This window comes from Vombatus ursinus, unplaced genomic scaffold (genome assembly GCF_900497805.2).
Source record: "Vombatus ursinus unplaced genomic scaffold, bare-nosed wombat genome assembly UNPS02014830.1, whole genome shotgun sequence".
Lineage (NCBI taxonomy): Eukaryota > Metazoa > Chordata > Mammalia > Diprotodontia > Vombatidae > Vombatus > Vombatus ursinus.
In genome coordinates, this window is record NW_020954608.1 from 43,979,799 (window position 1) to 43,997,157 (window position 17,359).

Genomic DNA, 17,359 nt, shown 5'->3' on the forward strand with positions numbered 1-17,359 from the left:
GAGGGGAGAAGAGGGAGCTTTTGGCAAATAGCATTAGTTTTTCCAGTGAAATATGAGGCAAAGTTCTCAGCTGAAGGGTGGAGGGAGGGAAGCTATGGCAAGTTTAATTTGAGGAAGGATAAAAACATTTGAAAAGCCACAATACTGAGTGAGATAGTAGGTTAAGTAGGGAGGATTGCCTTGCTACAATAAGAACCCAGTGGAAATTACGCAACAAATTTGTAGTGGACTCAAGTCAGCATAGTTCAGTGATCTTCTCCAGCTTTGTTCAGCAGCATGTAAGAGGGAGGGAAAACAGATAATGGAAGTAATCCAAGGTTGAGGCTTGGCCAGGAAAGATCAGCAAGACAAAAAGGAGGCAAGGGACTTGGGAGGAGGACATTGTAGAGTTGAATTGCTTTACCAAGGAGTCAAGATGGAGAAGAGCTCAGTCAGTGCAACAGCGATGGCCTGGAAAAGAACTGAAAGTTCAGAGAATTGGAGATCACAGTGAGGACAAAGAATGTTTGGGTTTACAGGATAGAGGAAGAGGTGGAATGACTACAGACTGAGATCAGATAAGGATCAGAGTTCATAATGATGAGAGTGTAACAGAAGTGGTTCATCATTTAGCCTTATTCTTACAAGCAGTAACTCATCATACATCAACAGCATCTTACCCACAAGATACTGGTCAAATTAAAAAAAAAAAAGGGCACTCCTAACCCCCCTACATAATTCCTGAATTCCTCCTTCATCTGTTTTGCAACTGTTTGTAGCAACTACTGACAACTGTGATGACTGCCCTCAATAGCTGCAAATATACAGTAAACTCCTGCATGTAGCACAATACACCAAGTAGGGTCTAATAGATCCTAGAGATAATTCATTCAAATTTTTCATTTGGTAACTGGAAAAACTGAGGCCCAGGTAGGTGAGGTGATCTGTCAACAGTTAGAGTAGTAGCAATCTGAGATTACTATACCCTTACCTGTAAATAAATCCATCTAGCTTTCAGAAAGCATAGTTACTACCAACACTACATACTGGAAAATTACTATGGTTTTAGGTGAAGTATCATTTTTTACCCTGCAAAAATCCTTTAATTACATATACCAGTTAAAAGGCTGAGGGAAATTGTTTAGCCAAGAACAGTTGCCTGAAATGAAAGGGAAATTAAAATACCTAGATTACAGTCACTTATCTACCTGACTGCGATGCAACTCAACTGTGGATAACTTTCTATACACAAGGTTGAGACTGTAGAGGCAAGTTACAAAGTTGAATGAAGGTTGCCAATCTTGGAAGCTCTTTCCAGAAGCCAGATGATCTAAAACAAGTAAATTACCCTTGGGATATAGGTGCTTTATTCACAAAATTCATGTTTTTAAAATACAGTTACTTTACATGAATACTGTGATTTGGTAAATGAATTATACCAAGTACTTTATAGAAGTACTAAGTGTATGATAAATTTCATAAAAAGCACATTATAAAGTGCATTAAAAAAGTGAGGTGGTTTACTTTATCATGTCTGTCTGCCTTTATTTTTTTGAATTTTAGAATAAAGATACACTTGACCACCACTTAATATAAAAGTACCTTTTTATTGAGAGGTAAGACAAGTGTATTTACATTATTCAATTGCTTAGATCACATAATCTGTGAGACTTTTTAAAGCAGCAATATTTTAAGAATTACAATTTATTAGGGGAAAGAAAAACATTCCAATTATGTTTCTGTTACAGAAAATACACTTGAGCAATGACAGAAACACTTAAGGCTAGGCAGCATTTGACCTTTTCCTCTACCTCTCTGGAAATCAAATTACACTTTAGTAGCAAAGACAGAAAGCTAATTTAAGAAAGAGACAGTGGTATTTACAGTGCTTTCTGTCAGAAGACCAGTACATTTATAAAATATACAATGTTTCCAAGCAGCTCAGAAATCAAGACTGATCTTAACAGTGGGCTCACTTAAAATGAAAATTGCACCACCTCTCAATTTCATTGACTGAGGGATCACTGTTAGATCTCTTCCAAATTTCTACCCAACATTATTTGCTAAAAGAATGTTCTTGGGAAAGGAGTGTTTATCACAGTGCAAGGAATAATTTGATAGAAATTCGCATCTACAAAGGTCCAATTGCAATGCAGCTATTCATTTAAATAGATTTTGTTCTTGCTTTTAAAAAAGACAGATTTTATAATCTACTGTAAATAATGATCATCTGTCAAAAATAGGTAGAACAAAGGCCTAGAACATTCAAAGCCCGAAGTATGTTTTTTTACATTCTTCAGTGGATGAGCCTATTTGAACATCACACAGACATAAAACACCAAGTCTTTTAAGATTCCGACAGCTGTTGAGGTAGGAGTCTCCATCTTAAAATGTCTTATCCGCTGCATGAGTTTTGTCATGCGTCAAATGCCTTTGCATTGAATCCACAACACTGAACCATTTCATTGTATATTTAAGTCTTTTGCTTCTGTTTTTGATGAGGTTGGGAACTTTTCCTCTTTTTCTCACTATCAACTCTTTCAGCAGAATAAACTTGAGAAGTAGCAGAATGTTTTTAAAACGCAAATCAAATTTCTACAATTATGATTTTTTTTGGATCAAGAAGCATTGCAAAATGTAAAAAAAAGAAAAATGAATGTGATCATAAGTGGTAAAACAAGCTGTAATGTGGGTGATAAAAAAAATGTGTTTCAAATGTTTCTACATCCTTGAAAAAAACATGCCAACTGGGGAAGCCTATAAAAAAAAATGAATGTCGTACCACTTGCCAAATAGTTATAACAAAACAGAATACATTTTTCTTGACTTCCTTGGCTTTGAAAGAATCTAGCCACTAAATAGCCTAAAATAATTTGCTTATATCATCACTCAGGTTTTTTTAGGCAACTCTTTGTGGAAAATCTTCACATGAAACATAAGACACTTTTAAATAAGAAAACCAACTTTTCAGTTTATATGAATAGCCCTTTAAGATACAATCAAAAGTTTCAACTTTTCAACACTTCACATGTCCCAAGGCAAACAATAGTTAACTCTTTAGGGAGTTTTTCTTTATGAACATTAGCAAAATAAGATCTGAAACTTGTAGAGTTCTTCTCTCTCCCCAAGGAAACTATCGTCATGCCAGACAGACTTTTCAAAAACAAGCTATGTTTGAATAGGAAAAATACAAGTTAGCATTATTAAGTATCTTAAATAAAAGACTATTCCATGAGACAAGATATGTAACAGGTTACTTAGTGGACAAAGGGTACAAAGGGTACATCTTTTTATGCTCACATGTAATTATACATGCAGGTATCTTGGAGATGAAATCCCCCAAGTGTATATCCAAGGTATTCTACTGACCAAAGAGAGCTTTAGTCACCTATAATTTAGAATCCAAGTTAAAAAATGAATCACCTTTGCATATTCCAGCACAGAAGGTAAATCCAGTTAGCATTTACATCTGGCTTTGATTCCTAAGAACAGCAAAAGTTTATTTAAACTATGTATTTACAAACAAAAAAAAGTTTGATTCATACAACAAATTTGTTTGGATTTTCCTTTGTTTTTAATACATTAAAATGACATAATCCATCCTAACTCATGCAACACTTTTGGAGCTACAACTCTTGATAAACAACAGGTAACGTTTTTGCCATTGCAATGAGCATTTCTTAAAAAAACAAAACAAAACCCAAATGCCTGGTGGCTCTCCTGCACCTTCAAAATAAGGAGACAGAAATCAGGCATCACAGTTCTATAGGGATGGCTGTGTTTAGCACATTGCGAAAAAAACAATAAAAATAACTTTCAACAGTTTCGATATAGATTGTAACACGGCATTCCCCTTCTTCAGTTCACTTGCTGAATTCTTAATCACTTGGAATCAAGCACCTTTTCGTTGCTTCATTGCTAATTACTGTAGGTACTTTGAAGACTACACATTATAAACTTACGTAAAAGATGTTATAAGCTGTTTTGTGTAACTTAATTTTGTGCTGAATATTCTTCAAAGAGGCTTTTGTAAATAATGCAATTTTAATGTAATCTTTAGTCCACTTGCTGTTATACCATATTGTTGCTTTCTCCAACTTTATCTACAAGCTGTAGGGAAGAAGACAAATAAGGCAGTTAAAGGGATATACTTTCTATAAACTTTACACTTTACATGTATTTATTCAAAACACAAACTCAGAAAGATACTTGAAGAAATCCAAGATGTGACTAACAATAACTGATTAAATAATATTCACTGAAGTCTTCTGACATTTTTAAAGGTTGCAAAATAAATTTCTTACAATACTGTTTTTGCATGACATGTTCTGCATTGAAATTTGAAGGTGCAACATGAAAATGCAATACAATGGATAAATAAATCAGAAAAATGAAGGTATCACTATTAGCTTAAACAAAAGAGGAAAAAAAAGAGAAAAGCTAAAATATGAGCCATTCATGCATTAATAAACCCAGTAAGATGTTTCAACTGACCATTAGTGTGGATTCTCTTCTGAGCCTATGTAGTCTTTGAACAAACAGATTTAACTCCATTAAGATCAATCAATAGTGAAGATCAACTACTGATTAAAATTTTAATTAAATTAAAATGTGGTTTCTAGACCTTAGTCTGAGAATGTTTGACAACAGTCTTAAAAACAAAGTTTATGATGCAAGCAAAAGTTATAGATTTATATGATAAAAATCTGCATTTAATTTTTATACACACATTTACAACTAAATATACAAAGCAGTGTACTTTTCTTCAATATCTTAGAATGGGTATTCAGACATTGAGCTCCTACATTAGAACACTAACTAATGTAGGAGTTTAAGTAATTCAAGTGCTACAATACTAAAAAGGCTTATCAACTAATTCACTAAGATTTTCACTTCAACAAATAACACAATGCAGTGATAACAGGAATTAAATATATGTGGTGTAATGAACAGAGTTGGCCTTGGAGTAAGGAAGACCTGGGTTCAACAAATCCTGCCTCTGACACACACTGGCCATGTGACACTGGGTAACTCACTCCCTTATTTAACTTCTCAAAGACTGAATGTTGTTGGTAGAGGGAGTTTCCTCACTGGAAGTTCCTTATGCGAATGAAAGTACAGGACCAGAGCAATTATACTTGTAGTCATACTAACACTATAGAATTCCTATAGCAAAGGTATGAAGACAACTATGGTTTTTACAAAATATCCTTAAGTAAAATTGTGGTAAAATTAAAAGACAATGGTCCTGAGTTTGTATAATGCTGGCAATAGTATGTGTTTGGATGGTGACTGCCTAAATTAAACATCTGATAGGCATGTTACAGTGGAAAGAGTGCTGATGTTGAAGTCAAAAGCCCTGGGTTCAGGTTCCTAATTCTCTGACTTAAACTGTGTAATTTGGGGCAAATCACTTTACCTCTTTGAGCCTCAGTTTCCTCATCTGTAAAATGAGGGGTTCATGCATGACAAGAAAATCAGGGATTGAGGTGAATAATTTGAAAGCTGTTTCACAGATCTATGTCTTAATTAGAATTTTGACCTGGATTCAAGTAGAAGTGACCATATACTTACAGAAACATAAGCCCCCAAATTCCAGCCCAGCCCAAGACCATCCTGGCTGTGGCTTTAAAAATAGTTCTGGAGACTGAAATGGGGTAGGTTGAGCCTAGAGGCTTATAGTGACTGCTTTCCAGACAAGCCTGACTCAGCTGATTAGGGGGTGAACAGTTAGAGCTAGTGCTGATGAAAGAGGCCTCAAGAAAGGGATTGCCTAGGTACCTCTGACCTGGGCCAAGACTAGAGACAAGACAAGAAGAGCCATACTGTTGAATTCCAGTTTATCTTGCCTATTTTAAGATACAAGAATTCAGCAGCCAGCAGAACCCTAAGGTAAAAGTAGGCAAACTAACCCCAATTCTGGAGTTGACAAGAGTACCAAAAATCATTCATTCATTCATTGATTCAACAATCTTATCAATGCCTTGTAGGCAGTCTCAGACACTTCTTTTGAGGCAACTTGGTAGTACTAAGTAAGAGTACTGAACTCAGAGTAAAGAAGGTCTGAGTTCAAATCCTGCTTCAGACATTTAGTAGCTGTGTGACCTTGGGTAAGTCACTTAAACCTTTCCCAGCCTTAGTTTTCTTATGTGTAGATTTCAGATAATAAAAATCCCTGTCTCACAGAGTTGCTATGATGATCAAATGAGATCACATGCACAGTATTTTGCAAACCTGAAAGTGCTATATAAATGTTAGCTATTTTTAAGTGAGGGTATTTTTCACGTTTCTGTCCTGTGCCATCTTTTTTTGGTTCTTATTAAGATCTTTGCCTTGGTAAGTTCATCTACTCTAGTGGTTTGGCTTCCTCGGTTTCCTCTAAGATTTAGCTCTAATTCCCCTTCCTTGGGGAGGGCTTTCCCAATCTGTCCATTCCACCACCCACCCCTGGCCCTCGGAGCCCAGGGTTTGGCCTCTAGGAATATCTTCTACTTAGTCAATTGCACACTGTCTCCCTCTTTAGAATGTGAGCTCCTTTAGGGCACAGCCTCCATTTTTAAACTTTCTTTGTATTCCCAGCACTTAGCATAGTGCCTAGCACATTACAGAAAGTTATAAATGTTTGCTGATTTACTGGTTTCAATGATCATCTCTACATAGATGCCCCTGAAATTTGCATTTTTAACCTCAACCTCTGCCCTGAGATGCAGTGTCATATTGTCATATACCTTCTGGAAAGCTCTCCTTGTGTAAGTCCCACTGACACTTTCCACTTAATATACCCAATTTGAATTTATCTTAACTCCAAAACCTGCCTCTCACCCTAACTTCAAGGCCCAACCAAGATGACACCTCTTCCAAAAAAGCCTTCTCTGATAACTCCTAACTAGATATGATTCTTCCCTTCTTGAACTTGTCAGGCTACTAAGACTTCTACCTGCTTCAGAAGAGGTGGCATCACACTGCCTTTTGCTGTCTTTGGGATAAAGGACATCTGGGCTTGACAATCACTTTGGAAATATCCTGGCTGAGTGACTACAAGCAAGTAAATTAACCCTTCCTTGCTCCAGTCCATTCTCTAAGACTCTGTAAATGTCAGAACAAAAAACCCATCCACATTTGCAAACAAGTCTCTTTACAAAGAAGGCTTCTGTCCAATGAAACAACAGGTTCAGGAAAGGAGAGTAAAATCATAATTAATTTGCATTATTCATTCTCCCATTAAATCACAAGCTTCCAGAAAACAGGGCCTCTTTGTACCCCCAGAGGTGGCATAGAATAGACACTTAACGCTTGCAGAAATTAATTAGAGCTGGAAGGGACCTTAAAGATCAGTTATTCTAAAACCTTTTACTTTCTAGATGAGGAAACTGCTGCGCATTGAGGTGAAGTGACTTATCCAAGGTTACCTAGCTAGCTAGTGGCAGAGATACCATGCTGCCTCCCACTGAGAGGTCTTAAAACCATAATGGTTAATAGTATCACTGAAGGAGAAAATGCTTGAAGGCAAAAATAGGGACTTTTTTGAATTATTCTTTGTTGCTAAGGGGAAGTAGAACAGATGAGAGTTACTCTTTGAAAGGGCTGCCTCTGGAGGTAATATGTCATCACTGGAGGTGTGGAGGTGAGATATAAATTTGTTGAAGGAAGGGGGTCAGATGAAATGGAACTTCAATTTCCTTCCAATGCTGGATCTATGATTTCATTACAAAAGCAATTTAGGTTGTATAACGTGATGGCCTGTTGTCAGCTAACAGTGGTTCTGATCACTCTTCCTTAGGCACAATCTTCTCTCATCTAGTTTAAAAAATTATAACTCATATGTAAAAGTTAATCGTATGGTGCCTTAAGCTTTCTAAGGGAAAGGTGACCCAGAAATAAAAACACAGAGAGAATTTAGAGAATAGGAAAAATGGATGCAGTGAAATCTAGTATTAAATTTTCACATTCTACTAGTTTTTTTTGCTGATTATGTTAAAAGGCATTATAACCTAAAAGATGCAAAAACTACACCAAAAATGAGCAAATTACTTATTGCCACAGCCATGTTCATATACATACTTGGTATTTACTAATAAATAATTATACTTTTGAAAAATAATGAACTTCTTTCTATTTTTAAAAAGGTATAATGATATATAAATGATAACATACTGATCTTATTCCAGGTAAATTCAAGAGGGATCCAAGGACAGGCACTCTTCTAATAAAGCCAACCACCACAGGAAAGAATCCCCTAAAAATGAATGTTAATGACAAATTAACATTCAGAACATCAAATATTTAAAATTTTATAATTTAAAATAAGTGCAAAATTATTCAATATTATCTATTTTAACCTGAAGTTAAGAATTACTGGCATTTTGATGAAAAAAAAAATTGAAAATAATGAAAAAGTGAGAAGGCAGTAATATAATGAGGCTACAGTCATGAATCAAGACACATGTAGGCTAACTGGACTTTCTTTCTGTGGCTGCAAATTACATTTCAAGCTCTGGCCAGTTGTCTAGGAAAAATATATGCTTGTGGTGAGAAGCAGTTTGAATTCACAGGGGATGGCCTAGATGGTAGATCCAAGATATTACCTTTCTACACAAAGTACAGCTAATAAGATTTTCAAGGTTCAGCTATGTCTTAAAATTAGTCAGACAAGGATGCAAATACTAGAGTGAATAGAATTCAATTTTAGATTTAAGGGAAAAACTAGTTAACTTGAGGGTTTTAGAAATTAAATATTGTCAAGGCAGTTATTACTAAATGAGTAGAAGAGTTATGTAGTAATTTTTTAGAAGCTATTCATATTCTGAAAAATATATATTCAAACACAAAATAAAATCATGATCTTTTCCAAAAAGCGTTAAATTTAGAAAGATCATTTCTAGATTCTAAGTTTTAAGTAGTTTCTTTCAAATAAAAAAATTTTATTTCAAATTGCACTACTTATTAATGCAAACAGTCAAGTAAATACCCCAAATCTTCAGTGCTATGCCACAAACCAAACAAGTACAATTGGTAGAACATCTAAAAGGCTTGAGAACTTTTGAAACAAAATATTGGTAGAATCCAATACCTCTAAGTTTTTTAATAAAGGAAAAAGTATTTTTTTTAAAAAAAGAATTATCTTCAATCCAGCTAAAAAAGACAATATATTTTCTGTAATAAACCATTGCATCTGGGACTTTCAATCCTGGTATAACCATGGTTGCAAGTGCTTAGTTCAGCTTAAGTGGGACCTTTTACAAACTGACACTATAGCTTAGTCACAGCATCACTGGCACTTACAAAATACTGCCTAATTAATTTTTTTTTTTTTGCGTGCAAGGCAACTGGGGTTAGGTGACTTGCCACGCATCATACAGCTAATAAGAGTCAAGTGTCTGAGGTCACATTTGAATTCAAATCCTCCTGATTCAAGGGCTGGTGCCCTACCTACCTGCCCCTGATTAAAATCTTTCATGATGGTTTTGACACAGAATTTCAAAATAATGTCTGTTACCAAAACTGTAGTTTTATTATAAAGTGTCAGTAATTATTAAACATGATTATACTGAAAAATATTATCCATGTATAGAACATGCTCTTTAAATTGAAAAAATATGAAATTAAGATGTAAGATTCTTTAATAAAAAAACAGGGCACATTTAAAAAGATTTTTTACTGTATTATAAATAATTCTGTGAGATTATTCATTACCCATATATCTTCACCTTATCTGATTAGCACATTTGGTATTTGATAGTCTGATAAAAGTTTTAAATTTGACTGAATGTAGAAGTGGAAACAAAAGATTCCTCAACTATAAAGGCCAAACTAAACCCCTATTTAGGTGATTATCTTACCTGAATAGAAGAAAGAATCCATAAATTTCAAGGATCATGCCTATCAAAGGCCAACCAATCAGAACTACAAATACACCACCCAGGAAAAACCCTGTAGCTTTAACTTTGTGTTTCTGGAAGAAGAATCTAAACGTTCTTTCCAAACCAATTACAAAAGCCAATCCAGCCACAAATAATACCTGGAAGACAAAGAAAATTTACCTCAAAATAAAGAAAGGTATTTAACTACAATACATAAAAATAAAAAAAGTAGACTTATAGAAGTGGACCTTTAAGATAATTCCTTGATTTTAGGAGGGAGCTACTGGGCCTCCTCTGGATGTGAGAGGTTATTTTGGTCAATATGATGACTATGAAAAGTCGTCAAGTCAAGAAGCATTTATTAAACATCTATTCTGTGCCAGGGATACAACGAAAGGTAAAAGATGGCCCCTGCTCTCAAAAGAGCTAATAGTCTAATAAGGGAGACAACATGCAAACAATCATGCGCAAGCAAGATATAGATAGAATCAACTGAAGATAATCAACGTAAGGAACTGGCATAGAGGGATTTGGAAAGAGTTTTTATAGAAGACAAGATTTTTAGCTGGGATTTGAAGAATGCCAGGGAAGGGTGGTCAGAAATGAGAAGGGAGGGAATTCCAGGAATGGGGCATAGTCAGTGAAAATGTACAGAGTCAGAAGATGGAGTATCTTGACTAAAAGGTGTGATAAGCACCCAAAAATCGAATGAGATACTGGGTTTCATTAATGGATACATAGATCCCAAGCATAAGGAGGTGAAAGCCCTGCTGTACTCTGCACTAGTCACAAGACATCTGGAGCATTATATTCACTGCATGCACAGGGCCTCAGAGATCGTCTAGTTCACCTCCTTCAAGAGGAAACTAAGGAATACAGAGTTTAAGTGATTTGCCCAAGATCATGTAGGTAGTAAACAGCAGAGTAGAGATGTGATCCCAGGTCTTCTGACTCCTGTGATCTGTTCTGGGCATCACAGTCAAGGAATGACACTGGGAAGTAGGAAAATATCCAAGGGAGGATCACCAGGATGGTGAAGGGACTTAATATGGACCTGTTGAAAATCTGAAGATGTTTAGCTTATAGAGAAATGACGTGGGGAGAGGAGGGAGACTAGATCTTGTCAAATACATGAAGGGCTTCACTTTGAAAAGGGAGAATTGTTTTGTCTATCAAGATCAGAACTAGGATCAATGGTTGGAAGTTTTGAAGAGGTATGTTTAGACTTGCTATGAGAATAAATGTCTTAATGAACAGAACTATTCAAAAGTGTAATAGACTGAGGTGGTAGGTTGCTGGACCCATGGCAGGCGTGCTGAAGATGAAATTATTTTTCAGGTATGGTTTGAAATAAATGGCTCCCAAGCTCCCTTCCATAGAGAGGATTATAAATAATAACTAACATGTAAAGGGCACTTCAAGGTGTGTTAAATCCAAAGAACATGGTGGTAGCAGAAGCAAATTAGCTACACACCCTTTCCTGTACATGTTAAAGAGTATGTAGTCAAAGGAAAAGACAAGTGGTAGAGGGCATAAGGACTTAAGTATAATTGGCTTTTTACCTTTCCAGCCCATAATTATCTGTCAGAAACTTGAAATAGACAAGTTTTCTAAAGCACTTTTCTTAATATAAGTATTTTACCTACATTTTAACTTATATTAATTGCCAAAGGTGAGTTTCTTTTGGGGAAAAATTCATAAAAATATACATTAAACATCATGCCTCTCACCATTATTCAAACATTATACCAATACCACTAGTCCTGTGAACAACTCTTAATTAAAACAAACAAACAAACAAAACAACACACAGCAACTTTGATCTACTTTGTCTTTTACCTTGTCCTTTCTCTGACTCAACATGGATCTTCCATGGTGATCACATTTTATTAGTGTTTAATTTAAAATTGTTAGGGTGCTAGTGACTTTCTATTACTTTCCCCCTCACCTCTTTATAATGAATAGTTATCAGGAATTTGTTCTTTTGGGTTTCTTCCACTCCATCCAAATGATAGCATAAATTTTTAGTTAGTATAAGCTATATACTCTATAAGTACTATTGTAGGAGTAGGAGTATTGAAAAACTTAAGCACCATGCTTATCTTATATCAGAGTAGCAAAGGTGAAATGCTTATTGGAAGACTGAGATCAAAGCAATTTAAAAGAATCACTGAAATTTAGGACATTCAGAGGTCAAATATTCCAAGCTCTTGCTTTCAGGTCAATGCGTTAATATAATCAATTGGATATCTCTTTAGTCATCATTTAGCCACTGATTAAATATTTTAAATTATAGGTAGTTCTGGACCTAGATGATCTCATTGCCTTTCACATTAATAATTAAAACTGATGAACCTTATTTCTGATCAAGAACAGTGAATTAAACCTAAATCTACAATTTAAAAAAACAAATAATAGTAAATTCTTTCCCCAAATAATTACATTATATATGCTATAAAAGTTATTTATGAATTTAGTTAAAATATATTAGTTAAAACATATTTTAAAAACTCACATTTCCAATAGCCAGTAGTGCTTTGTCGAAAAAGAGAATCATTCCAAAAAATAGGAAAAATACGCCAAATCCTGTTAATCCCATTCCAATTTCTGTAATAAAAATTACAGGGTTAAGGTAACAAAGAATAAAAGTCTTGATTTCTAAAACTGATTGGTGTTTTTCCTTGGTTATTACACTAGGGACCAAGCTCTTAAACATTATAGAATAGCTCTCTAAGTGAAGTAACAAAAGAAAGGTATAAGTTAACATCAGTTAATTCCTTAAAAACATGAAATTTGAATGGAAATTTCCCATCCTTAAATGAGATAGTGCTTCTTAGGACACAGGAAGCACAGTGTGAAGAGAAGAAAATTATGGTTATTTAAGCCACTGGTTCCAAACTTTATGTCAACTCTCTTCGGCCTTTGACAATTTTACTATCTTCTTAACTGTTCTCCTTTTGTCTTGTATCCAATTTAATAATGTTTTATAAAAAAATTATTATAAGGTATATGTGTGTATATATGTACACACACTCACATATATATATATATTTCCTCACTTTTCAAATTTATGTCCACTCTTATATTCTATAAGTACACAAATGCTATCCAGGGTCACTGTACTTAGCCCAATATTCATTTCCCTAAACGTGGCACCAATGAATGAATTAATGGAAGGTTTTATTAAGTGCTTTACATATATGCTAAAACACTAGGATACAAATTAAAAAAAAAAGCAAGATAGTACTTGTCTTCATGGAACTTAGATTCTAGTAGAGGGAGACAACATAAAGGAATCATGGCCAAGGAAGTGTGTATTTAGGAAGTCAAAGGGAAAATACGTGGAGCAGTAAGAGAGTCAATTGACATGTCCTTTCCAGAAACAATGGTAGCCAATTATTAGATTTCTGTTTCAGAAGCAAGAAATGGGAAGAGGGTAGGGATTTTAGTCTCAGGAGGTCCAAAGAAAGCAGTAGGTAGCAGGTAAAATAGGGAAAAGAGGGTCAGGGTAAATGGTTGGCTGGGATTGTAAGCATAGACTAGGGCCAGCTAGATATAGTGGGTTAAGTGCATTTGTGCTGTTTGACTCAACAATTTGTGAGAAAAATGATATTTGTCGATTCCACATTTTGAAAATTAGAAAATTACTTATCTGACCACTTAATCTCTGCGGGCTTGTTTCCTCATCTGTACAATTAGGAACTTAGAGTAAATGGCTTCTAATGTACCTTCTAACTCTAAATCTATTATTTCTCACAGAAAGCCTGAACATTTTTTTAAAAACTGTTTTAATGATTTGTTATGGATTTATCATCTGTGAATTTATAGATGCTACCTTTAAACTTATTAATATGCTCATCTACATAAGCTTTTGAGGTGAGTCGTTTCAGTTGTGTCCATCTCTTTGCGACCCTATTTGGGATTTTCTTGGCAAAGATACTGGAGTGGTTTGCCATTTCCTTCTCCAGCTCATTCTACAGATGAGGAAACTGGGGTAAAGACGTATAAGTGACTTACCCAGGGTCACACAGCTAGTAAGTGTCTGAGGCTACATTTGAACTCGGGTCCTTCTGACTCCAGGGTCAGCACTCTATCCACTTTGACACCTTGCTGCCTTTTTGATGATTTTAGGAGTCTTAAAACTAAGCTGCAAAGGTCTCCTGGGTTTGGTATTGAAGTTTACAGTCACCTTATCTATACACTTGATTTTATAGATTGTGACATTTTTTTTCTGAAGGGTTCTAATCTTTCTGACCTATTCATAGTCCCAGTCCCTCAAAACTTTTGTTTCCTCGCCTTCAGAATATTGCTGCTCCCTATTCTACCTATGAGGAAAAACACAGTAGCAAACTGGTAGGCTATGAAACACTATCTAAAGCTGACATGATCAATAATTTCTAATTGTAGCTTAACCTTTTGCTTCAAATACATATCCACACAATTTAAGAGCCAACTATTCAACTTAGCTTTTTGAAAAAAGCTGCCAAAAAGCTTTGTCTGACAAAAATTTCATTTGGCATGAATATTTCAAAGAGATTCATTCCCATTTTATTATACAAAATTAAATATATTTTATTATTATTATTATATTTTATTATATTTATTGTTATCCTTTCCTACTATAGCTAGGCTGATTTCCTTTTGCACCTTTATAATGAATGAGTTAATAAAAACCACAAGTGATTAGAATAAAAAGATTCAAATTCCAACAAAAACCAACTAGTTTCATGCTTCTTTTAAGAGTGCTAACAAAGAGATCAATATGTTCCTTTTGTATATTCTTTTTTTGTTTCAGAGCTGTGTATTAATCATTAGGAAGCAAATTCCCATATAATTTATGAAATTTCACAATGTTAGAGGTATGTATTTAAACTTTTTTTATAAAGTGGGTAAATGTGAGATAAAGCTTACTTCCCCTAACTAGTTTGATAAGACAGTGACAAATTTTATAATTTAACTCAGAACTCAAGGCTTTTTATATTCATAATATATTATTAGCGACTAGCCTGAGGTTACAAAGGGAGTAAGTAATTGAGATGGGATTCAAATCCGGTTCATTGCTCTAAGAGTATTCCTTGATTTTTCCCTTTTCTTCAAGGGCCCATACTCTGTCAGCTGCTAAATTTTGTTGATGCATCCTTAACATCTCTCACATCTGTCCCTTAATCTCAACTCACACAGCCTCCACCTTAGCTCAGGTCCTCATCACCTTTCATCTGAACTATTCCAGTAACCTCCCAACTTGTTCTTCCTGCCTCTAGTATCTCTCATCTCCGCAGAGCTGCCAAACTGATATTACTAAAACAGAGAGAGGCTCATGCCACATGCCCCACCCCTAAATGCTCAATGGTTCCCTACTGCCTCTAGGATAAAATACAAAATCCTTAGTCTGCATTTAAAGCCCACCTCAATCTGGCTCCCAAGATAACTTCTCAGTCTTGTTTCATATTACTCTACTTACATGATCTGTTCCATTCAAACTAGCTTGCTGGCTGTTAGCATTTCATCTCCCATTTCTGTGGTTACATATATATGTGGTTCCCCTCACCTTTCTCATAAAGTCCCTAGAATCCTATCTCCTATCTAAGACCTTTCCTGATCCTCCAAATTCTTAGCACTCTCTCCCTCTTGAAGTAACCTTGTAGTTATATAATTGTGTACGTGTAATATTTTAAGCACATTTTAAGCACCCCAAGGAAAGGAACAATTTTGTCTCCATATTTCCACAGCTTAGCACAGGACCTTGTAATAGTCACTAAATAAAAATAAGTACATAGTATTTGTTGAACTGAATTTGGATTTACATTGTAACACACTACTCCTGAAATGGCAACACGTAAGGCAAAAGTTTCATTACAACAGCTAACCTGCAGACAGCTAACATTATAAACCATATTAGATACAATTCAATGTTAGCACCTAAAACACCAAAACAAAACTTCCTGAGGAGTCACTGTAAAGAGATCTTAATGAATACAGGGGATAAGGCCAGAGATAGAATAGTTAATTCATTTTAGCTAATCATACATCACAAATTGGAGGCAGGTGAGAAGCAGAGAAAACTGTGGCATAAAAGCTTCATAGTGAGTAGAGTGGAGACTAAAGCCCAAGGTTCAAAACTCCACATACTTAATGTTGCTGCATCCATTTTGAAAAACCTTAATTATCTTCACACTTAATGTTTCAAGCAAGAGAAGAAAGGTATCATGTATGTCTTTGAGGCATCTAGGTGGCTCAGTGGTTGAAGCCTTGGACTTGAACACAGAAAGACCTAAGTTCAGATTCTGCCTCAGATATATATTAACTGTGTGACCCTGGACAAGTCACTGAGTCCTTCTAAGATTCAGTTTCCTTTTCTATAAGATGGGGATCATACTGGTACCTACCTTGTAGGACTGTTGTAAAAATAAAATAAAATAACATATAACACACTTTGCAAACCATAATGTTTTATATAAATGCTAACAATTTTGCCACAAATAAAACAAATTCTGAACAGCCCATACTAATTGTGACACAACTGCCTCTAAAAACCAGATGACACTCATTAATGGGGTAAATATACTCCTGCTTATTTTTGCAATGAATGCACTGTTATCACTGAACTGAATCACAAATATCAGAGTTTTCAGGACTCCATCAGGACATCTAAAATAGTAGTTGAGGAGGAATGAACACAATTCCATTTAGAGTAAAAGTTGTTTTGTGTTCAAGATTTGTCTGCACACAAGAGCAAATTACAAAAAATTCAACTAGTAAAAAAAGTAAAGTACTGTTTGACAAAGAAAAGGTTACAGAAACTTTACCCAGGAAGATAATGGGACAAAGCAGTTAAACAAGGAAATAGAATCGGTATCATCAAAAACCACTTTTGAAGGATGGAACAGGCTAGACATGTAAATGAAAACTTGAGTCTGGATGAAAAATAGTTAACTAAGTATAACTTTTGGTAGTTACAGGTTGAGTCTTGAGAATTTAACGGCAGGTGGATGCCAAAAATGAAAACAGACAACATACAATGGGCCATAATATACTAACACTCGCCTTTAGATTCATTAGACTGTGAGTTCTTTGAAAGCAGGAATAGTTTGCCTTTCTTTGTATCCCCAGTACCTGTGGCCCAAAACCTAACATGTAATAGTAGGTGCTTAGTAAACACTAGTTGACTGAACGACTTTAACTGGTGAGTGCTTGTATTGCTAACATTAAAAAAAAAATCACGAAGTAGATGACCTAGAGTATTCTCCAGTGGTGTCTTGTTGGTTAGGCATGGGGGTAGTGGTAAGAACCGAGAAATTGGGGCAAATACATTTAAAAACTTTGATTATTAGGGCACATTTTAACCACCACTAACATACAAAAAGCAGGTGCCTTCAAACAAAACAAAAAGCACCCGTCAAAGGAGTCCACGGTCTGTGCTGAGCCGGATCCCCGGGTCCCTCTGGCACTGAAATTCCTCCTAAGACCCCAGAGGCCTTCCTTAGTTCTCCAACTTTCTTTTCCAGGTGCCCCCGGGAGAA

General features: G+C 35.3%; 1 protein-coding gene across 1 annotated transcript in view; it reads right to left on the reverse strand.

The window, feature by feature from the left end:
- Window positions 1–1,566: 1,566 nt before the first annotated feature.
- The window catches only part of GOLT1B (golgi transport 1B), a 16,075-nt gene continuing 282 nt past the window's right edge, over window positions 1,567–17,359 (reverse strand). Inside the window, exons 2-5 of the mRNA XM_027838581.1 lie at window positions 12,355–12,532; window positions 9,819–9,997; window positions 8,134–8,215; window positions 1,567–4,089 (exon numbers count right to left, since the gene is read on the reverse strand). Of these exons, the coding sequence (XP_027694382.1) occupies window positions 4,051–4,089; window positions 8,134–8,215; window positions 9,819–9,997; window positions 12,355–12,532 (478 nt within the window). The 3' untranslated portion in view covers window positions 1,567–4,050. The remainder of the gene's footprint in view (window positions 4,090–8,133; window positions 8,216–9,818; window positions 9,998–12,354; window positions 12,533–17,359) is intronic.